This window comes from Alosa alosa, chromosome 16 (assembly GCF_017589495.1).
Source record: "Alosa alosa isolate M-15738 ecotype Scorff River chromosome 16, AALO_Geno_1.1, whole genome shotgun sequence".
Classification (NCBI taxonomy): Eukaryota; Metazoa; Chordata; class Actinopteri; order Clupeiformes; family Clupeidae; genus Alosa; species Alosa alosa.
Window position 1 is genome coordinate 29,869,454 of NC_063204.1, and position 23,631 is coordinate 29,893,084.

General features: G+C 46.1%; 1 protein-coding gene across 1 annotated transcript in view; it reads right to left on the reverse strand.

Annotated features, from left to right (window-relative positions):
• Nucleotides 1-23,631, reverse strand: part of ptprma (protein tyrosine phosphatase receptor type Ma) — a 190,397-nt gene that overhangs the window by 72,227 nt on the left and 94,539 nt on the right. The window contains exons 8-11 of the mRNA XM_048265863.1: nt 8,194-8,502; nt 6,941-7,050; nt 3,259-3,460; nt 2,989-3,091 (exon numbers count right to left, since the gene is read on the reverse strand). Coding sequence (XP_048121820.1) covers nt 2,989-3,091; nt 3,259-3,460; nt 6,941-7,050; nt 8,194-8,502 — 724 coding nt within the window. The remainder of the gene's footprint in view (nt 1-2,988; nt 3,092-3,258; nt 3,461-6,940; nt 7,051-8,193; nt 8,503-23,631) is intronic.

The window sequence follows — 23,631 nt, forward strand, 5'->3', positions numbered from 1 at the left end:
ATTACTGCGATCCCTTATGCTTGTTTGGGTATTTTTCCCTCATATTTTCCAGTGGAAATTGTAATGCGATGACACACTTGTTATTTAAACACTCTGAAATAGATTATTACACCCGGGCGCCAAATCCTCCTGTGTTGTGTGTCTCCATGCTTGCTGTCTCTCCCGTGGTAAACAAAGGTCGGCCTGATAATTCATAATTAACGAACCAGCGAGTCATTAAAGTGTGTTAACGGTAATTAAGATGACACTGGCAAAGGCGGGGAGGTGACAGAAGGCATCAAGATCAGCTCCAATGAAGGATCCCAACCCAGTCTATAACAAGGTTTGTTTCCACTTCTGTTTTCTTTATTCTCTAAATGTATCTAGTAGAGAGCGGGGGCAGTGCACACTGCACAGGGAGTGGCCATCATCCTGAGAGGGCATTTTATCACCTGTAAAGAGCAGAGACAGAGACTCTCAGAGCACTAACACACGCTTGAAGGCATCGGTTTAAATTCTTCATTCACTGTTCAGCCGGAGGTTGGCACAGTTGGGGTGGTAGGGGATGAATCAGAGTGCTCACGTTCTTGGCACAAGTGACAGACATGGAAAATGGATATTCTTCTCTCCATTTCTCTCTCTCTCTCTCTTTCTCTCATCTCCATTTCTTGCAAGGCTTTAGGGCAACGGGCAAATGGGTCTCCATGTGTTTTGTCACTCTGCTCAGCTAAGCCATTAAAACCAGTCCAGACAAGGGGCCTGCTTGTGTCCTCTGCTGAATTCTTCATGACAAAGCAAAGGTGCAAAGGCACGCGTTGGTTTATTCATATCGCCACGGCCCAAGGAGAGTGACAGGACACCAGGGGCCAGAAAGTGCCCAAGGAGAGTGACAGGACACCAGGGGCCAGAAAGTGCCCAAGGAGAGTGACAGGACACCACCAAAACACAAGTCTGCCAAACTCAACACTCCTCAGAGTCACCATCAAGACTTAGCGCTATAGACTATAGACTCACTTTCCATGAAGGTCTGGTAAAATGAATACATGTAGCCTTCTAGTAAAGGGAAATTAATAACCACTTGTCACCTCGTTAAAGGCCAGTTAAATGTCCAGCGATTAGAGTCTATTTAATGACTCTAAAAGGTCTCACTGCTGTGCTGTTGCATTAGAGGTGGTGATGGTAAACATCAGGGGTGGTCAGAAACATCTGATGTCCAGTTGCGCTACAGTGACCTGGGCTCTGAGCGTTGGCACTGGCTGGCTGGCTGGCTGGCTGTGTGTGGCTGTGGACCCTGTTCCTGCTTAGCGGTGAGGCAGAATCATTAGAGCACTAAGCCAGCTCTAGCTGTTAGCCTGACGGTTGGCCCCGAGAGAGAGCCGGGGGAGCCTTTGTGAATGATTAAATAAGTGCAGTGCGTGTGATCATTTAACTGTCACTCGGAAACTGTGCGAGGGACCACAGCAGGGCCCGGAAAACAAAAGAGGGAGAGAAAAGAGAGTGATAGAGTAAGAGCTAGGGAGAAAAAGAAAGAGAGAGTGAGTGTAGGAGAGAGAGGGAGAGGAAATGGGGAGTGAGGGAGGGAGAGGGAGGGAGGGAGGGAGAGGGAGGGACGGAGGGAGGAAAGGATGGAAAAAGACTAAAAACAGCACATATTGTTTCAGTGTGGCATCAGTGTTGGCTGTGACAGGCGGCTTGGTGTTTGCCTGTCCATAATCTCCATTCTGTTTGTGTTTGTCTGGGCATTATAGGGGCTTGCATATGCACACGCACACTCACAACACAATGCAACACAAGCGTGAACACTCACAAACATACACACACACAGAGGCACAAACACATCCACACACACACACACACACACACACACACACACACACACACACACACACACACACACACACACACACACACACACAGAGACACAAGCACACTCACTCACCATCTTGACAAGTAAATTACACAATTATGGGTGAAAGTGTGAATGCTTGCAAATGAGCAGAATGATAAAGCAGTTAGCAGGGCAGGTTGAAAAAGCGGTGGGAGGCTGCCAAGCCCTATTGATTGATCTCTCAACCATCCAGTTTTGGAATGAGGAAAACAGACGGACCCAGGCACCATTCTGCACATGAAAGACAAACATTTCTCCCCATCAAAAACACATTTCTGCCTATTTACAGTGGGGGGCATGAAACAAAAATAGTGTGTGTGTGTGTGTGGGGGAGAGAAAACGGAAAAAAAAACTCTAAGAGAGAGGGGGGACTCGATGGCAGATAAAAACTCTTGACCACAATCTGTGTCTCTGGGTACCTAGCAACATGAAAGATGCAGGAAAAAGAGGACAAGATGGAGCAGGACTCCCTGGCAATACGCCTCACTTTGTTCTTATCTTCAAAAGGCAAAGAGTCTCTCTCTCTCTCACTCTCTCTGTTTCTCTCTCCCTATCTCTCTAGCGTACGGATCAAATGCACAAACAATAAAACGTGAAGATCATGATAAAAATGTGGCGCACATGAGCGCATCCAGATCAAAAAGCAGCAGTAACCGCTGCACAAAGCCTCGGACAGCAATTACAATCAATTAGGACACAGACTCACAAAGGCACGCATTCCACACACAGGCCAGACAAAGGATGATGGACCACGTGTGTGTGTGTGTGTGTGTGTGTGTGTGTGTGTGTGTGTGTGTGTGTGTGTGTGTGTGTGTGTGTATGTGTGTGTCTGTGTGTGTGTGTGTGTGTGTGTGTGTGTGTGTGTGTGTGTGTGTGTGTGTGTGTGTGTGTGTGTGTGTGTGTACATATGCCTTGTGTAGATGTGCAGTATGTCTATAAGCAACTGTGTGCAACAGGGTGTTGTCAGGGGAAACTACCATCTGTCTGATAGGTACAGTATGTGTTCGTAGATGTGTGTGTGCATAGGGATGTGTTTGTAAGTGTACATGCATTTGTGTGTGAGCTTTTGTGCATGTGTGCCCTTGTGTGTGTCTGTGTGTGTGTGTGTGACAGAGCCGTACCTGATGGGAGCGCCTCTGCTCTGGGCAGACTTGAGGAGTACGGTGACGGTGCTGTCGGTCTGATTGAGGGGCGTCTCCAGCTCATACGGGGGCATCAGTGGAGCTGCACACAACACAGGCAGGTGGAGGCTCAGGAAACACTCTCACACACATCCATACACACCTGACATGCATGTGAACACACACACACACATACAGTACACACAGAACTCCAATAGAGCAATGACAACATACAAACATCCATACACACCACACCTAAACTGCCCTCACCTGATATCTTGGTTGTGAACTGGGCGATTGCTGGCGGCCCGAAGCCCTTGACAGTGCTGGCTCTGATGGTGAAGGAGTAGGTGGAGCCGGGGTAGAGCCCCTCGAACGTGTGCGACGTCTCGTTGCTGAACTTCAGCACCTTGCCGCTCTGGTTGGTCAGGTTGAACACTGTGTCGAAGGAGCTAACAGCCTTGTAGAAGATCTGGGGATGCACAGAATTTTCGCTTCAGCAAAGGCCATTCATAGTTCACACAAGATAGATGTTACAATTAACAAACCCATCTACATTTCATTTTAATAGTGTAGCTTTGATTTGAATGTGAAATACAGTATATATATATATAGAGAATATAGAATATAGATAGTTAGCTACATTTTTTGTTACTGCCAAAAGTACCGGAATTACCATTACTCCCAACATTGCTTATTGCAGCAAAGCAAAGGCATGCATGCTTCCAACAGTGAATGTGTACTCTGGATGACAGCTCTAGAGGGTTAGTGTCAGTCTGTAGCTGATAATGCCTTTTGAAGAATACTGTAATTCAAGATAAACATCTTATTGTGATGATTGTTAACTCATTACACATGTTGATTCTACTTGATTCTTATGATGGTGTGCTTTTGAAACTATGGTCTGACAGATGGGGGACCTCCGTCTGCCCTGACGTCGTCCATTAACAGACTCGGTCTTAGCACAGCCTGGTGCATGTTCACACAAACTCTCCTCTAGTAGTGCTCAAATCCTCCTCCGCTTACTTTGGGAAAAAGGAGTCAGCTGTCAGACTACTCTCTCTCCTTCGCTCTGTATCCATCTATCTCTCTCTCTCATTCTCTCTAGCTCTCTTTCATTTTCTCTCCCTGACTCTCTCTCTCTCTCTCTCTCTGTTGTTTTATTTCATTGCCTCTCCCCCACTCCACTTGAGCACAAGATTACAGGGAGGGAATTCTAAAGGGAAAAGCACTCGAGCGATTCTCACTCTATATACAATGTGTGTGTGTGTGTGTGTGTGTGTGTGTGTGTGTGTGTGTGTGTGTGTGTGTGTGTGTGTGTGTACCTCCTCCTATTCCCTCCCCACTGCCCCCCCTTCTCCACCTCCCTTAATGTAACTTTATCAGCTCTGTGAAAGGGCTTCATTTAAATAAATCATTTTGCCAGTAATAGCAGGCCCTCCAATGCAATTCCATTCTAATTCCAATTAACAGCACACAAAGGGGAGTCTCGAGAGTGACGCCAGTCAGGCCCCTCAGGTGTGAAGCACTTCTACCCCCCTCCCCATCCCTCCATCCCATAATAACCACCACCCCCCACCCCACCCCATTCATTTTCATCTTAGCCTTGTATCTAGAGGATTTCACATGGCAGGCTGGTATGAGACGTTATCATTCTGGAAAACCCAGGTCTTGGTTAAGGAGAGCACATCAAGTTTCACACAAAGTAGAACATACAAGGGCTCCTACCAGTGTTCCATATACACTGGTATCCACAACGGAATGGTGCAATGGGTGGATATCACTGCAATGATCTAATGATCTAGTGGTATAAATCTAGCTTCTTGCATGAAGAGGTTATAGTCCCTCCTTGAAGATGTCAAATTGTTTCCGAGTGGGCCATGGAGTAGAAAATTGTGAGTCAACAGTTTTGTGTAAGTTTTTGCTCACTACTTCTTGTATGGGTCCATTTAGCACACATAAAGATGAAACAAGAGACAGGTGCGATTTTGTATCCACATCAAAGATGCAATTAAACAAGCAGTTCACACAGCTTTCTCACACACCACCACAACAACTGAAGATCAAGGCCTGCTTTAAGAGGCTGCCTTGAACACTCCTGAGCATATGGCAGAGGAATATCTATTTTGCTTTTCAGCATATACGTAAACGTGTCTGATGTGTATGTGTCTGATGTGTGTGTGTGTGTGTGTGTGTGTGTGTGTGTGTGTTTTCTTTTTTGGGGGGGTAGATGTGGGCACCAGAAAACCTAATGAAAGAGGAAGAAAATAAAAAAGCAACCTACGGCACCTACGGCACTCATATAACTTCATCACACACACACACACACATACACACACACTCACTCACACACACACACACACACACACACACACACACACACACACACACACACACACACACACACACACACACACAGACAGACACACACACACACATACACCTGTTTGTGAAGCCCCTCGGAGGAAGCTGAAAGTGAGGCGGGAACAAAGGCTGTTTGGGAGCAAAAAGGTCCTTCAAAGGCCTGAACAGTCCCTGGGGCTTTTGCCTAATGCCACAGCGGAAAAAAATAATAAACGCTGTTTAGTCAATCAGCCACTAATGAGAGTGAAACTCTTTGATTTGCTCCCCTTTTTTGCCTTTTAAAATGTGGCAGATCATAATCCTGACACCCTGACATCGCAGGGGGAGGAGATGACAGAGTGTAATTTCATAATGGTGCTATGTGACAGCTTAATTGCTGACCCCCCCCCCCTACAAATGAAGTTCTACTACAATGGTTCTTTGACTGCACACACACACATATACACACACACACACACACACACACACACACTCACACACACTCACACACACAAAAAGGGCTTGTGTAATGCATTGTGCAGATTTCTGAGCCGTCCGCAACCTTCCATGCAAATGAGAATCAACAGAGGGTTTTTTTTGTGTGTTTGAATTTGAAGTGCTCAGCGAGGTCTAGTGAGACCTCAAAAACAGTGACTTTTTGTTGGGTCGAGTTGTGGCAAAAAATATTCCCACTTTTAATGCTGTTGATCTTTGGAGGACTGAAAGCGGCCTTACGGAGTGTCGAGCATGACTGTACATGCAAAAGCAATCGCCGCATTCCAACACTGAAACGTGTCTGTGACCGTGATACTCAGGTATGTCTTAAGTGGCTATTCTGAGCAGTGTGGAAAAAGCTTCACGCTCAAACCACAAAACACGAGTGAGGTACAGTTTCCAAGTTCATTCAACAGTTGAACTTTTTTTACCCACCCCATTCACACACCCCCACCCCTCTTCTAACTACAGGGGGAAAGAACTGAGACAGATTTGAGCCTGGTCTAGAACATTCCTGCCGTTAAAGACAGAGGATGTCAGCCTACCACTGTAGCCCCCCCATGAAGTCTTTTTACCCAGAGTAACTTTCAGAATGTCATCGCTGTCATCGCATGAATCCTCTGCACATTGTGAGAGGATTGCTGCTGCAAGAAGCACGCATCCACATGCACTCACTGTTAACCGCGCAGAGGATGATGAGGAAATGTTTTAATATGCTGTAATATATAATAATATAGTTCTTGCGATTTCGTCCCAAGCCACATGCTCTGCCTTTGTTCTTTGTGCAGGATTAGCGCTATCTGCCTGCCTCAGCTCCTGTAATAGATTGTGTTAACAAGCCTCACTGCATTCAGGGCTTAAGGTTATTAGGGTTAGATTTATTAGTCAATTAAGAGCCCCGCGGTGAATGAAAGATGGCGCAGCTCGGTCCTCGCCTCAAGATGGAAGATGGATGGCCAGCGCTGGGCTGTGTGGTGGCCAAGCAGAGAAACACGCCCCAAATCCAACAACCCCTCCCCCACACACACACACACACACACACACACACACACACACACACACACACACACACACACACACACACACACACACACACACACACATACATGCATACCTCGTACTGCTTGATGATTCCGTACGTCTGCATGGGCTCCTGCCATTTAAGGTTGATCTTCTCCTCATAAGTGCTTCCGTGGATGGACTCCAGGGGAACAGGACCAGGCACTGAAAGAGAGCAAGTGGACAAATAAAGACAAGAAACAAGCCATATATATGTGTGTGTGTGTGTGTGTGTGTGTGTGTGTGTGTGTGTGTGTGTGTGTGTGTGTGTGTGTGTGTGTGTGTGTGTGTGTGTGTCTGTGTGCGTGTCTGTGTGTGTGTTTAGCAGGCAGCTGATCACGTCTACCGGTATATTGATCTTCAACCACATCCCCAGACAAACCTTTCCCTTTCGTGAAATCAATATTCCCATAAAATGGAATGGGAGAACAACAACATCTTGTGTTTTGCACATCATGTTCTGAACACTTTTTTGTGTTTTGAATTCAGCACGAGATGCAATAACTGACTGTACTCCACCACTGGGTCAAAGGGGAGGACTAAGCCAGCGTAGCTCCTGCTTCGGCTGGGGAAAAAACAAAGTCTGTTTTCGTGGCAGCCTTGGCCAGTGTCGACACTGAACTGCCTCTATTTAAACCGTTTTGATGAAGGTTACCAGAGACCATTACGAAAACATTTTTTCCTTATCCAGTTACAGAACTCAGTGGAGGTGAATTCCAACCCAACATCATTTTGGCAGCGCTTCATATTCCACATGAAATAAACTGATATTGCGATCAAGGACAGTGTTCCAATGGTTGATGGCAAAAGAAGAAAAAAGGTTTTTACTTCGACAGTCAAAGGAAAAGGGCCAAGCAGTCTATCAATCAGCAAAACTATCTTGAACGTCAAGAAAAATCACTGTAGAAACACTTCAGTTCATTTGAAATATCTAAGAGAAGTTGGACTGAAATTGCTCTATCACACTTGACTTGTAAGGCCAAATGAAATAAATAAACACTATGTAAAGATACCACTTTATATCTGAATAGGAGCTATTGTAGATAAATGTATAATAACTAACAACGGTGTAGCCATGTTTTTAGAGAGGAGAAGTTCAAGGTGACAGTGGCCGAGTGCCATTGTAACTAGATAAAGCTGACTGTTTAAATTCCTAGTCTGAAAATTCAGGGGCAGAAGGGGCAAGATGTCCAATGAAACTCAACATAATCAACACAGCTAATATTGGGAAAAAAAAGGAGCAATGATTAGAACACTGCCCCGTATTTGTGTTTATTACTGGTGTGAAATACAAACTGCACCACCCACCATCTTCATCAGTGAGCACCCCCATCTCCTCACTCTCCTTGACCCCCTCGCGGTTGTGCAGGACCAGCCGGACGCTGACGTTGGTGTAGGGGGAGAGGTTGCGGATGGTGTGCTGTGGGGTGGTGCTGAGGGTGTCGTAGCACAGCTCCTCGCGCGTCTCCTCCTTGCCCGCCGCCTGGTACCGGTACTGCACGGTCAGGTTGTAGCTATGACAGCGCGTCACGTTGTAGCCGAAGGGCTCCCAGCGGAGCGTGATCTGCCTGGACTTGATGTCCACCACCTGCAGCTTGCGCGGCCCGTGCATGGGATCTGAGGAGAGAGGATTGGGGATGCATGCATGAAAGAAATGTTTCAGATAGAAAATGCACACAGGTGTCAAACAACATCAATACTGAAGCTTCACCAGCATCCTGGCAGAGTTTTAAAATGCTCTGCTGTCTTATTCCATCAAACCATGCTATGAGAAAGTGGTTCTAAGTATGATCACTTTTAGCACTCCCTGAATCCTCTATGAATCCAGCCACTGCTCCTATCCCCTTTTACACCCACCTCTCCTGCTATGCTGTTATCCAGGAGGCAGACCTCATCTATCCCTCTACACTGACTATGAATTGTGATGGGCCGAGCGCTGATCCATGGAGAACACCCTGGAGCCTACACCGCAGCCCAAGGCTCCCTTCCTTTCACGTCTAATCAGGGAGCCGTGTTGCCTTCTCCATCTGCACTCTTCCATCTCCCCTTGGGGATGCACAGGCAACCCAGGCACACTGTAATAGGATCAATTTCCATTCCCGGGTTCAATTCACAGTCCATTTCTCAGGAGTTTGCTCCTCAACCGCTATAGTGTTCAGCTGACCCCTTGTTCATTCACATGCACCTATTGGCTGAGGCGAGGCTGCAGACGGCCAGTTTGATGTGTCAGTTCTTTAGCTGGCGCTAAGTGGCAACCTAAACCACTCGAGTCTCATCTCAAGGCTGGTTTTGCCCCATCTAAAGCGGGATGGGAACGACAGGTACAAGAGACAGCATTGGAAATAGAAAAAAAGAAAAATGAAATAAATAAAATTAATAAAAAAAACCCAGACAAAACAACCAACTTCTATGGTATCTTCTAATCCAGTGTATATTTGAGATGAGGGGAAAGCAAAATTGAAACATTCATTTCCCCTTTTCCTTGTTTCGGGGATTCTAGTTGGTCTTTTTTAATCAACATGTCTCTGAGTGGACGACTCTCTGGGTTTGTGTCTGTATCTGCGGATCCGCCTGTTAACTGTGTCTTTATCTTTATTCCGAGCTCGAGGGACAGCAGTGTAAAACAAAGGGCTGGAGACACCCTTTAATCACCAGGCCTATAATGAAGCTCCATTGGTTTAACTCAACAGAACTCAACAGAAAAACAGGTGAGAAGGGTGCTGCAAGCAGTGTTCAGATGAATGCAATCAGGCACAAGGAAGCTGAATCAAAGTGTTCATCTGCATATGGCTGCTAATAAGTGACCACAGTACATTTAGGTCACATTGTGAAAAGCAGATCCAGTTAATATGGTGCAATCTATGTAGTTTAAGGAAGAGGTCATTGAGCCAAAGTTAAAGTTTTTTTTTTTTTTTAATTATTGTAAATCATCAACAGAGTAGGGATTTCTGTTGTTTCCACGTGATACTCAGGTCTGATGTGGTGGATGACTACTTGTGCAGCTATATCAATTCATCTTATCCACTCGCTCTTGCTTGTTAGGAACCATTGATAATTGATAACAGAGCTAATAGCAAATAGGCCAAAAATAGGTGGACTGAAATGAGAAAATATATATCCATGCCAGCCATCTGATACCCCTGGTAAAGATGAACCTATTATCCATGACATATGAAATTCCTGAACTGACAAGGTGTACAAGAAATATTTTAATAGTTGCAACTGAAGATTTATCCCTCAGAGCAAAATAACACCAATGCCAATTTGAAGTGCCCAGGTAGATATTTTCTTCTGTACACAATATTGAAAAAGGAAAGCAATTTCCCTTTACACAAAAGCCCTATTTCAACCATTACAAGTTGGAGAGGACACATCTTTCGAGACGGCTAAGGGCATCCTTGGGGTTTGTGATTGTTTCCATCACAACAGTCGCCAAAGTGAAAGAGTGTGGGGAGGCCATGGAGCAGGTGCGCTCAGCAGAAACGGCAACAATGTCTCTTTTTGTTCTCGCAGCCTTTGATGCCGCTCCAAAGACACTGTTGATATTGTCAAACCAACCATCGAGAACTGCACTCCAGAGTGATGACAGTGGAGTCTAAGGTCCAGGATGCAGTAGGCAGGCACAGAGAAATATAAAGTGGGCGATGTGTGTGTGTGTGTGTGTGTGTGTGTGTGTGTGTGTGTGTGTGTGTGTGTGTGTGTGTGTGTGTGTGTGTGTGTGTGAGAGAGAGAGAGAGAGAGAGTACAGTATGTGTGCGCGCGCATGTGTGTGAGTGTTTGTTGGAGGGAAGATGGTTGTCACACTGATGCAAGATAAATGTCCACTCAATATTCCAGCTGTACCTGCACAAATCCAGCAGGAACAGAGACCAAGAACAATATCAAATCCTTTAAATATGTGTATGTACAAACTACACAGACCAATGAATATCTATATTAGAGATTATGTAATGCCATAACAAGCTCTGCATGATTCTCAGAAAGAAAAGGAAATAAATATTACATATTATTGCATTTCTTTCCCACCTATCCTCCATTTTCCAGGTAATATCATTCCATTCCAACCATTTAACACATATAGGCTACTGTATCTCCTCAGAGCAGTATACAGTGCCATTTGCACCCTGTACTGTATCTCCTATGCAGTGCCATGTGCACCCTATCTTATTCAAATGGAAAACAGTGCTGCTCGGACTCTGGGATGTCTCTGTCATATCTCTTGGCTGTAATAGCTACCCTGACACACTGGGAGTGCAGCAAGACTCAAGCCTGGGACTTCTGACAGCACACCCATCCACAGATGGAGTCAAATCGGTTGTCACCGACTAAGCTATTTAATGTCAGACCACCTTGTACAGCACACTCACACACACACACACACACACACACACACACACACACACACACACACACACACACACACACACACACACACACACACACACACACACACACACACACACACACACACACACACACACAAAATGCTTTAGCAAAAGACCTGAGTGCTCACAATCTCTTTTGTATGTTGACTGCTCAATTTTACCCTAATCGACACGTCCCTGTAATGCTAGGCCATTTGAAAGGTATCAAATGGAAAACTTTTATTAGGATTCCCCTTCCTTGCCTTGGCATTCCCTCTCTGTTCGATGCTCAGTGTGTTAAGAAGGGGGAAAAAAGTCGCAAGAATGAAATGATGCAGCAGACAGCTCTAGTTATGCCAGGCAATAAGCCTGAACGAATGTAAAAGTGTCAGCCATAATGGTGCCTTTTTCAAGCCACATTTTCAATTGCAATGATGTCATAGGTCTCTAAATGAGATGTCGCATGGAAAGAGCAAATAGCCTCAAAAGTGAGGGTGACTGAAGAAGGGCTTGTGAGTACTTGAAACGCCTGGTGCTTTAAAGGTGACAATCAAGGCAAGAGCACGAAGAGACCTGGGGGGAGGGGTAATGGAGGTGGACATGGGAGAATTAGCCTTCAGGACGAAATGCCGGGTCTCGGGAAGACCAGACAGCAGACAAAAAGTGAACTTGTTTAACAATCTAGACATCCAACTTAGGGCTTCGTTTGAGTGCTCACTCAGACTGGAGAATGCACCTCGCATCTAATTCATCTTGATTTTATTTGCAGTCAGAAAAAGAAAGTTGTCCATTTGATGTCCACTGGAGTCATACTGTGCTACCAGCATAACTGTATATCTTCTTTGATTCCCATTTCTGTAACCTTGAAGGTTAACGCCGTAAAGGTCCTGACTGTCAAATCATAGATTGAGCTTTCATCGTGACACAGTGACATATGGCATACTATTGTAAAGCACTAGCAAAAAAATATATGAAAATAAAAAGTAAAAAAAAAAAAAACTTCCAAAGAAGACAATCATAAATCATTTCCACATGAACATAACTGACCCCATTAGTTCCTCCTCAAATCAATAAAGGAATACGTCCCGACACACCCCACATGTTTAAACTGCCTGAACAGCCCACAGCACCTGGGGCAGGGAAGCAGTCATTGGGTGGCTTTGGGGGCACTCTGACCTTTACAGGCCGTGACCTTCAAGCCGTGAGGTAAACTGCTGTGTGACCACTAATGAGCACAAGGTCACTGGCTATTTGCATAGAAAATATGGAAAAAAATGATCACTTAAGAGTCACACTCGCTTAAGAGGTGACATCGAACTAGTTTTTAACTTAATGTAGGCCCATGCATAATTGGAGAGCAATTAGGCCGTTAAATTGCAGTCAATCACGACTCATACATTCACATTGACTAATCAAAACCTGAAACAGGTGTTTAGACACACTATTCTTTATTATTATTCTGTTGAGATATTCGAAGATTTTCACTTCAGATGAAACCAAGCGAGGTGGGTAAACGTTATTATTCCGGTGGCGGAGCATGCGGAAGGAGACGGCAGACTCAGTACACCCTCGGTCTGGTTCCTGTCATTTCAGGTGGATGCAGCACAACCTACAACCGTGACAGTCTACATCAGCTGACCTTCTGATATCCACCTGCACCCCCCACCCCCATTCCCTTTCCTTGATATCATCTCTGCTCCCGGTTCTCCTGTGTTCTGTTCCCTCTCCCCCCTGAGGAACCGTTTGCCCTTCAAACTTCACGGGCCCCTGATCCAGCTGTCGGTCCGGATACCTGGATTTCATTTTTAACGCATCGATTTTCCGACCTCTCCCTGCCCACTGTAATTGATGGTGAGAAAGTGAAAAGACTGTTAACAATCTATTGATTAGCTCGAGCTGGGCGGTGAGGTAGGTGTGTGTGTGTATGTGTGTGTGTGTGTGTGTGTGTGTGTGTGTGTGTGTGGGGGTAGACGAAAAAAACTCTAAGAGAGAGGGGTAAAACTCCAGCAGACAAATCACTGTTTATTTACACAGATTATCTGTTGCTGGAAGTAATGTGAAGCATAGGAGGGTTGGGTGTGGGGAGTGGGAGGGGGGAGTTAAAGGTTTGCCTCTATCAGTGGCAGAGAGAGTGTGAGGCACAGATAACGCAGAAAGGCCTGCATAGGGTAGAAAGTCCCTGCTCTGCACTGGTCTATAAACAAATAACCCCCCAGTGAACTGCAGGACCAGAGATAAGACACAAAACTTCTTCATTGCAGGCAATCAAAGACAGCACAGAGGGAATAGCTGCTGGGTCATGATACTGTCACACACATGCATGCTTACACACTCCACACACACACACACACACACACACACACACACACACACACACAGTCATAAATGGCAAGAGATTATGGCAAACGATTAAACAGTTATCGAGAGAGGTTTGAACCAGTTGGGGATATGTCTGGGTATTCATGTGTGTGGGTGCACGTGTGTGTGTATGTGTGTGTGTGTGTGTGTGTGTGTGTGTGTGTGTGTGTGTGTGTGTGTGTGTGTGTGTGTCTGCATGAGTCAGACTGGTCCCATGCTGTACACAAGAATGCCTTTTATCACCAGGGAGTGCTCCGGATTACCAGAAGCATCAAGAGTGCCATCTCAGGGATTACAAGGGACATTCCCCCCTGTGTGTGAGATGGCTGAATTCACCTGACTGACTGATCACCAAATCCCACATTGACTCGCAAAAGCACATCTGTAGGATATCACAACCGGCATCAAAGATGGAATAATGTATGATTTGATAAGCTGAAAGTTTGTTCATAACTTGTTTGTATCTCAATCTCACTCCAAACAAGTCAAAACAGGCCCTTGGATGAAACACAATAAGATCAGTGGATATGGGAGAAACAGCACAATCAGATGGCTTTCTTCTCAGGTTTTACATGTGCTTATCTCTTCTAGACAATACACACAGACACATACACAAATACACATACAAACACACACACACACACACACACATACACACACACACACACACACACGCATACATGCACAAACACACCCCAGTGGGCGTCAGAAGGCAGGTTTGTGTTTGCGGAACTATCTGCAGGGTCTCGGTGAGTAAACAGCGCCCGTGCTAAAAGCGCATCGTATTGCTGCCTGGCTGCCTGACAGTAATCACACACACAAACACACACACACACACTTCTCTCTGGAGGTGACGCATACACACCGACGGACATGTACACAGGCGCGGAGAGTGACAGGAAAGGAGATTGAGGAAGGGAGAGAGAGAGAGAAGGAAAGAGAAAGAGATAAGGAGGCTAGATATGGGGAGGAGGGGCAGAGAAAAGAAGAGGGAGGGAGAGATGTGAGGAGGAGATGGAGAGAGAGAGAGAGAGAGAGAGAGAGAACGTCAGGGGCTGGAAGGGTATGGTAAAGAGGGGGGGAGAAGGGAAGGGAGGGAGGTGGAGAGAGACAGAGAGAGAGGGGAAATAGACAAAAATGGAGAGATACAGAGAGAAAGAGAAAGAGAGAGAGAGAAAGAGAGAGCGAGAGAGAGAGAGAGAGAGAGAGAGAGAGAGTACATCTGTGTGCAGAGGAGAATCACATGCTCAGCTGAGGGTGGCATAGGGAACAGAAGGGGCCTGGACCGTGAGGGCTAATGATGTTGTGTACTGCTCACATCGCTGTGTGTGGGGTGTGTGGGGTGTCACTGCGTGTGGTGTGTGTGGGGTGTCACTGCGTGTGGTGTGTGTGGGGTGTCACTGTGTGTGGTGTGAGTGGGGTGTCACTGTCACTGTGGTGCCTCAGAGGAAAAGCACAGATAGACATGGTAGGGCCACATAAATATCAGCACAGGTATACTGCATGGGACAAAAGCACAATCTGCTCAACATCTGCATCAGCTTTCTGTTCAATGAACAGAACGTTGTCCTGATTGAAATGTAGACCTCATGAGACTTTATCAGATGTTCATATTTCCAGGACTGACACTTGCACTTCCAGGATTTTCAACTTCTATTCATAGTTGCTGTAGTTACGTCTGTGCGTGTGTGCGTGTGTGTGTGTGTGTGTATGTGTGTGTGTATGTGTGTGTGACCCACCATGCGCGTGCATGTGTATGTGCATCCCAACCTCTATATGAACTGTGCCTCAATATGCTCCTGAACATGATGAGTGTTGTCAAAGAGGCCGTTAGGCTTCAACAGTGAGTACAAGTACAAGCATGTGGAGTGATGAAACGGGGGCAATCAGAACGTCTTGACAGGACGTATGCCTGGTGTGTCGGACCACCCTGAGTCACATTTACCCACTGCTAATGGGTCAAAGGTGAAGGTCGATCCTAAGGAGGAGATAAATGTTCCTCATTACCCATAATCCTTGGCAGAGGGGGGCTTTCTTTGCATTGATGCCCACGATAAATTGTAGCCGGAGCCGGAGGAGAGAGGCATCATTTATTCCTCCCCTCTACCTCCTACAGCAATGGGAAGGTGGACACTCAGATGACATATAATGGCTTTTAGCCTTTGCACAAGATGGATGTGACAAGATCCTAATAAGCCCAAAATGTGTGTGTGTGTGTATGTATGTGTGTGTGTGTGTGTGTGTGTGTGTGTGTGAGTGGCAGTGCTGGAGGCATCTAGGAGACTAGACAAGAAGAATCGGTGGTCACAACAGGGTTATGTGTGTGTGTGTGTGTGTGTGTGTGTGTGTGTGTGTGTGTGTGTGTGTGTGTGTGTGTGTGTGTGTGTGTATGTGTGTGTGTGTGTGTGCATGTGAGTGTGTATGTGTGGGTGTTTTGGTGTGTGTATGTATGGGTGTGGGTGTGTTTATGTGTGGGTGGTTGGTCCCCTATCACACACACACATCATTGCCATTCTCTCACTGTATCTAGATTACCAACGAGCCTGTCGACTCGCCATCGTGCTCAAATCATTCTAATTTGACATTTAGATGTCAACTATTAACGGCCACCAAGGCTTGACATTTAAGACACGTTCCCTGTTATTACCGCCACGTTTCTGCCGTTCTTTTTCCCGCACAGACGCTAATGGACCGTAACCTTTTTCGTTGTCGTCAAAAATCAGATAGGCGCCATTGTCCACCCGAAACACGGGGCCCAAAGAAGAAGTCGAAAGGACAGCGTCGCCATTGTCGCTTTGAGAAAAAAAAAAAACAGACTTGCGAGTAGATGTGGGTACAAAGGAGAACAGTGGCTTGGCTCGTGCACCTGCATGCTCAGTGCGCTAGCGGCTAAGCGGGCTAACAGAGGGCCGTGGCTGATGCTCTCAGCATGCATGAGCAGAATAAAGGTATTAGTCCCAGATGAGGGGGAACAAATCGGCCATGACTACAGCCTCTTCTTCTTCTTTTCTTTTTTCTTTTGCTGTGGCAGGGAGATGGAGGGGAGGGGGGGGCAGAGTGAGAATGTGAGGGGAGAGACAGCGTGGGAGGAGGAGGATGAGAAGGTGAATGTGAGAGAGAAATGGAGAGAGAGAGAGAGAGAGAGAAACTTTGAGAGGAGAGAGGGTATGATTGAGAAGGAGAGAGATTGATGTCTCGTCATCCACCTCAGCGAGTGAAACAAGTAGCTGTGCACGGCCCCTTACATCAATTGCCTGGATTGTCTTGGGTGAAGTTCTGCTTGAGAGTGGAAATGCTTGAATTCACTTCAAGACACGACATCACCTCGAAAAGAAACCCGTGGGGGAACAAGTACCTCAAAACAAAAGATGCTCTTTTCTTGGCCCAGATTATTCTCAAAAAATAGCTTTTCGATGTACTGTTTACAGAAATCCTATCACCTCTTAGTAATCAGTTTCAATATGCTGACAGTGGTGGAGAAAATATGCCATGTGCAAACGCATTTGTACTCAGTACGCATTTGTGTGATACGAGTTCATGGGGAACACTTTGTCATGAGCAATGTGCTCACTCTTCCAAATGGAAAAAAAAAAACATTTGCTGCACTTGACACTCGATTTTGAACCGCTCAGGTGCATATACGATGTATTGTAAAATGCACTGCAGAGAAAAGACGACAACATGCAATTGCCCATTTGTCCCCTAACAAGTGACAGATTAGCATGGTGGTGCGCTCACAAACATGTGGCAATACCAGAAAAAACTGAAAAGCAAATGTGTCATGGTGAGGTGGGGACCATCGGATCTTACTCTGGCCAGCGCAGGGAAAAGCTTTGGAATAAAAAGAAGCATCTAAAAAATACAACAACGAAAAAAACAAGTTCTTTTCTTTTGCGTTTTATGTTTAACACGGGAGACTTGACTGACACCAGTGTGATTTTACTGTCACTTTGCGCTGTTATTATATGATTCACTCAACTGTCTCTGTGTATGTGTGTGTGTGTGTGTGTGTGTGTGTGTGTGTGTGTGTGTGTGTGTGTGTGTGTGTGTGTGTGTCTGTGTGTGTTTGTGTGACAGAGCATGAGAGACAGAGGAGACCTAGAAACAGAGAGAGAGAGAGGGAGAGAAAGAGAGAGAGAGCGTACGAAAGTGACAGCGACAGACAGACACCACCACACCCTTCTTGCCTTTAATATCCCACAGAATAAGAAAAGGGTATTTGTGAGATATCAACACAGCCATCTGCGTAATGACACGGCTTTCATCCTCATCAAAGGCCCTTGTCAGAGCAGGGGGAAGTGGCACAAGGATGACAACCCAACAATCAAAACTCAATTACGTTCACAGAGTGCTCCACCACACAATGGCCCCCACTCCCCACAAAGACAGGGCTCTTCCGCCGCCATGGAGAGGAAATTAAATAAAAAAACAAGAGCCCCTCCCCACCAAAGAGAAAGAACACCTTCAGTTTCCACATCCCATTCATGCAATCTCTGCTGATCCCCCCTCCACACACAGACAGAAATGTCCAGGAAAGGGCCACATCGAGCTCTCAACACCCCCATGTTTCTGTTTTGCCCTCCCCCACCCCTCACTATTCCGCTCATCTTGCCCGTCTGGCAAAGCTGGCACCCCTTCATCTGTTCACGACCAGCATGGCGCACGAGCTGTCAATCACAGCGCCATCCGTGTCAGAGCAGACGCTTTAGCTACTGTGGGCGGCGAAGCGTACGTTGTTTCCACACCTACGGACACGGGCACACACACACACACACACACACACACACACACACACACACACACACACACACACACACACACACACACACACACACGTCTTTAGCATTAGCATTCCAGTGCTAGAGAGATGAGATGAGCAGTCTCTGAGGCTACACACACACACACACACACACACACACACAGAGACACACAGAGACACACACACACACACACACCCACACACACACACACACACACACACACACACACACACACACACACACACACACACACACGCACGCCAGTGCCCTCCTGAGAATGTGCTTATGCAGGCCCTCATCTAATATTTATGCCGTCATTACATGAAAGATAAAACATGCAGATAGCAACAGAACAAAGAGGTGGGGAAAGTGTCACCCAACAGAAGAGGCGCTTAGCCATCCATCTCCATCCAGAATATTCATCTGTTCAGTCAGAAGAGATGTGTTATTTTCCCCCTTCTGTTTCCCCATCAAAGATGAATTCATATGAGGACTTTGTTTCGTTTTTTTTTTCACTAACATATCAGTTTCCGTCAAAACACAGTTGACTCTTCTGCTGTTCCTCTTCCCGTGTGCTGGAGACGCGTCAGCTTCACTTAGTCTCTGACGGGCCCTCACACTGGAGGCGTCGGGGCGGACAAGACAGGGCATGTTTCAAATGAGCGGAAATAAGGGAGGAAATGAAGGTCAGGGAACAGACTCAGAGGGTGACCAGGGGGGTGACCTCTGGTTCAACCTGACACGGGCTGGGCTGAGAAACAAGCCTTCCGAGAGGCTCAGGGGACCACCCTTCATGCGTGCACACACACACACACACACACACACACACACACACACACACACACACACACACACACACACACACACACACACTCTGTGTTTGTCTTCCTCTGCGGGCATAAATGACCTGTTGTCATGGCAAAGGCATGCTTTTTCCCCCTTTTCTCTCTCTCTCTGACTAGGCTGAATGACGACATGTGCTGAAGGACACCAAGTGGGCTGGCGCCTCTGCTGTTAACCTATTGTGGACACATTGTTGTGTCATGAGCACCTAGCGGATGGTGCCACGGGGGCCGATGACTGATAGGTTGACCGGGATTGGACGGTGGTGGCCTGTGACCGCTGGGACAGAGAATAAGGGCATGTCAAGCCTACGGGGAGAGAGAGAGTGCTGGGGAAATGAGTTTGGTCCTTAAAGCCCACGCTCACTCTCCCGGCAGGCAGGGCTGCAGAAAAGGGGAGATTCTTAAAGACCTTGCCAAGATGCCCAGAGCCAGCGGGCAACCTCTGCTCTCGTTTGGGTGCCAGTTAGTAAACAATAGATGGTCACTTGTAGCAACACAAGGGGCTGAAGTGGAAAAAAACACTCAGGGCCACCATATAAGCACAAATACACACACACACAGGTGAACATGAACACACACTCACTCACACACACACACACACACACACACACACACACACTCACACACACACACACACACACACACACACACACACACACACACACATACACACACTCACTCACACACGCACACACACACACACTCAAACACACACAAATACACACACTCACTCACAGACGCACACATACACACACACAGGAACATGAACACACACTCAGTCTCACACACACACACACACACACACACACACACACATACATACACTCACACACACATCTATTTATAACAGCACACATCACGTACTAAAAGAATTCTGGTCCCATTCTGGAGCAGAAACGGAGAGTCTGGCGGCTGTGTGAACAATCATATGGGCATGCAGGAGTGATTTGTGACTGACCCCGTGTCACATGCACTCTACGGCCACCCTTCAGAAGTCCAACATTCCGTCAGCATTCCCACCCTGATCTGATTACACACGGCTATGACTGGCGCACGTACGACACACACAACACACGAGGACACGTGAGACTTCCATCAGTTCATCCTCTGGGAAAGACCATTTGATCTGTGAGAGATAATTACCTTAAGACAGAAGTTTATGAGTAGCTTCAGACAAACACAGGAAAGGTGTTCAATCCCTTGTGCTGTAGGTGCAGTAGGGGAATTCCATCAGTCAAAAGCGTGATGCATTTTGTCCCCAGGATCTGTAAAGCTTGTGTTCCACTACACCTAATTGATGTGGTGGTAGGTAGGTGAATCATTTACAACGCAGATAAGGGCACATTTTAAAACAAAGTCTCTGAAGCAGACTTTTAAATTGTGAGCTGATGGCTCAGGCCTGTACAGGCAAACCCCCCGTGTGTTTAGGATGATATACACAAAACAGAACGCAGTGCAAACCCCCACCCCTCCCCAATTTGGGCAGCGATGCACGTTCGCCCCCTCAATTCCTCCTCCCGTATAGATTGGTGGGTGCCTGGGGCAGAGGCTGCTGTTAGCGGCGAAGCAGGACAGGAGAGGGCTGGAGAGAGAGTGGAAAGTGGGAGAGAGAGAGCAATGGCCTACTTCACTGGTAACAGACAGGTTTATTTTATTTACCACACTTCTCATGCATAATAAATTGCAACAATCCATTAAAATGGCGAGGGCTCCTAACAGCTAAATGGAGGTTGATTTTTATTTTTTAGCCCCTGCCTACATATCCCTTGCATTATGCTACTGCTATATCGCTCTCCACCATCACCCTAACCATTACTCCTCTAACACACACACACACACACACACACACACACACACACACACACACAGAGAGAGAGAGAGAGAGAGAGAGAGAGAGAGCGCAAAACCATGTAGTGTTGATAGACTGACTAACAAGCCTGTAAAAAGCCCACCACACTTATACATTGCATCCTGTGCCACTGAGTCTTTGCCCATAACTCATATTGCCAACACATATCTAATGAATGCATTTTGGGGCTTAGAATGTGAATAATGCAAGTGTCTGCCGACCGAGGCAATGTGAGGAGAATTAGCACTAATAAAGGCCATGCTGGGTTTTTGCATAAATGTGGAGTGTTTGGATTATAACCTCAGGCTATGTAATAATGGAGGTCCTTCAAGTGAAGTTGGGGGCAGGAGGAGGAGGAGGAGGAGGAGGAGAAGGAGGAGGGGGGAGAGGGGAGCTAGCTAGGCTCACCTTTGCCTGGCCGACTTGGCTGAGAGTATTACATTTCATTCCCTTTTTCTTTGCTCATATCGGCAATTCAATAGCCCTGACAAACTGGATTTGAGTTGGCCTGGAAGGACTTTCCAACAGCACAGATCCAAACCCACTGCAGGGGACATTGATCAGATAGGTTGTGGAAGAGGGTCACCGTGAGTTTAGTCCATCCACTCGGGGTAGATAATGTGGTTACATTGTGACCACTTCGTGTGGACTGGCTCAAGCCAAAATGGCGGAGTGGCGGTGGCAGCAGATGCCTTGGGGTCAGTTAACAGAGATGGAAACCACAGATGCGGGAAACCAATACTGGCCTTTTCTCCCATTCCATTCCTTTGGAACTCCCTCTATTTATATCTCTCTGATGCCTTTTGTCATGATAAATAATAGCATAATGCTCCCCACACCAGTTGAGAAGATGAGTTTGTCAGCTTTCATTTGGCTGCAAGAAACAGCTATTGTAAAACATATGCAGCAGAGAGGGCAAGGTAGGCAGCAGGCTGGAGAAAGAACAGGAAATGGCATCGCCTGCTCAATAGGCCAATGAGATTAGGCAAAAAAGAGGAATTACCATAGAAATTATGTTTTATGTTGAAAACCCCATTCCTCTAAAAAAAAAAAAAAAATTGGATTGTATTCTGCTTTTTGCTTTTTTTGGAGGGAATGGAGCAAACTATCTTTTTATTTTGCTTTAATGAAATGTATGGCTTATACAAACTGTAAAATAACCAAATACTGGGACTGGTCTAGTCTAGTTCTTTTTTTTTTTTTACATTTTTTCAATATAATATTATTTTATCACCTTCCACGAGTGACATGTTATCAAATTCATGAATCCAAATCCACATCTATGTACAAACAGCATGGGCTCCCTACATGCTATACCAGTATGTTACATATCACTCTAAAGCCATTCAACAGGTCTCTTACAATCACCATTACCACTTTTCCCAGAGTCATGTAAATCCATTTATCTGTGTCAACAAAACCCAAAAGTCCTTTCCTGAAGCCATTTATTAGGAACAGCAAGAAATTATATTGAAATGTCATATTGGCCTTGGTTGTTTTACACATGTCAGAGATGTTTACTCATTTTAGTGATCCTTTATTCACTTTAGGTGCATAGCACTGCGATTAATTCCAAGGAAAGTGCAGAGTGGGTATATAAATTCAATGTGTACTCCTCACTGACATGGACAAGTGTGATTGCTGAGCCATTTTACAGCAGTGGAGAGGACCAGGGCTGGCCCTGCTATCTCCTGCAACCTCGCTCAGTTTATGACTGCAGGACAGATTGGAGATGCAGTAATGGAGATGTCGCCTTGCTTTATAATCCAATAATGGAGCAGGCATTGCAACAGCAACTCTGTTTGGTTTGGGCTTATCTGGCAAAAAGTGTGTGTGTGTGTGTGTGTGTGTGTGTGTGTGTGTGTGTGTGTGTGTGTGTGTGTGTGTGTGTGTGTGTGTGTGTGTGTGTGTGTGTGCGTGTGTGTGTGTTTATCTCTATATATGTGCTTGGGTGTATGTGTGAAAGAAAGAGTGAGTGCACTGCATGCATGAAGACAAAAGACAATTTTCTTCTTTGCATTTCCTTCACTTACTAGTGTATTTACAGTTGCCATTTTCCTTACGTAGATATAGCATGCAAGGATATAGATGCCCACCATTCATGCTGACCATCTCTTGGCAAAGCAGCACTGCACTGCATATGTAGTGTCTCATCTGCACAGGCCACAAGGGCATGGAACCAGCACCGCAATGCAATCAGTCCCAGAGACGAAGCCTCCTCCAGCAACCTGATCCAATATCCCACACTCAGACATACAGTAATCTCCTGCAGCACCTCCAGGTATTCTAAATAAAATGTGCAGAGGCCCACGCTGGAAGGAAAGAGAGAGAGAGTGTGTGTGTGTGTGTGTGTGTGTGTGTGTGTGTGTGTGTGTGTGCGTGTCTCCATATTGGTGTGTATGTGAACTTGACTATAGTGTCTGCCTCTATATTGGACAACAGAACATGAATTTTTGTTTGTGTTTATGTGTGTGTGCATGCATGTTTGTTTGTTTGTTTGTTTGTGTGTGTGTGTGTGTGCCTGCATGTACCCACATGCCAGGGTGTGTATGCGTTTGCTGCATGTGTGT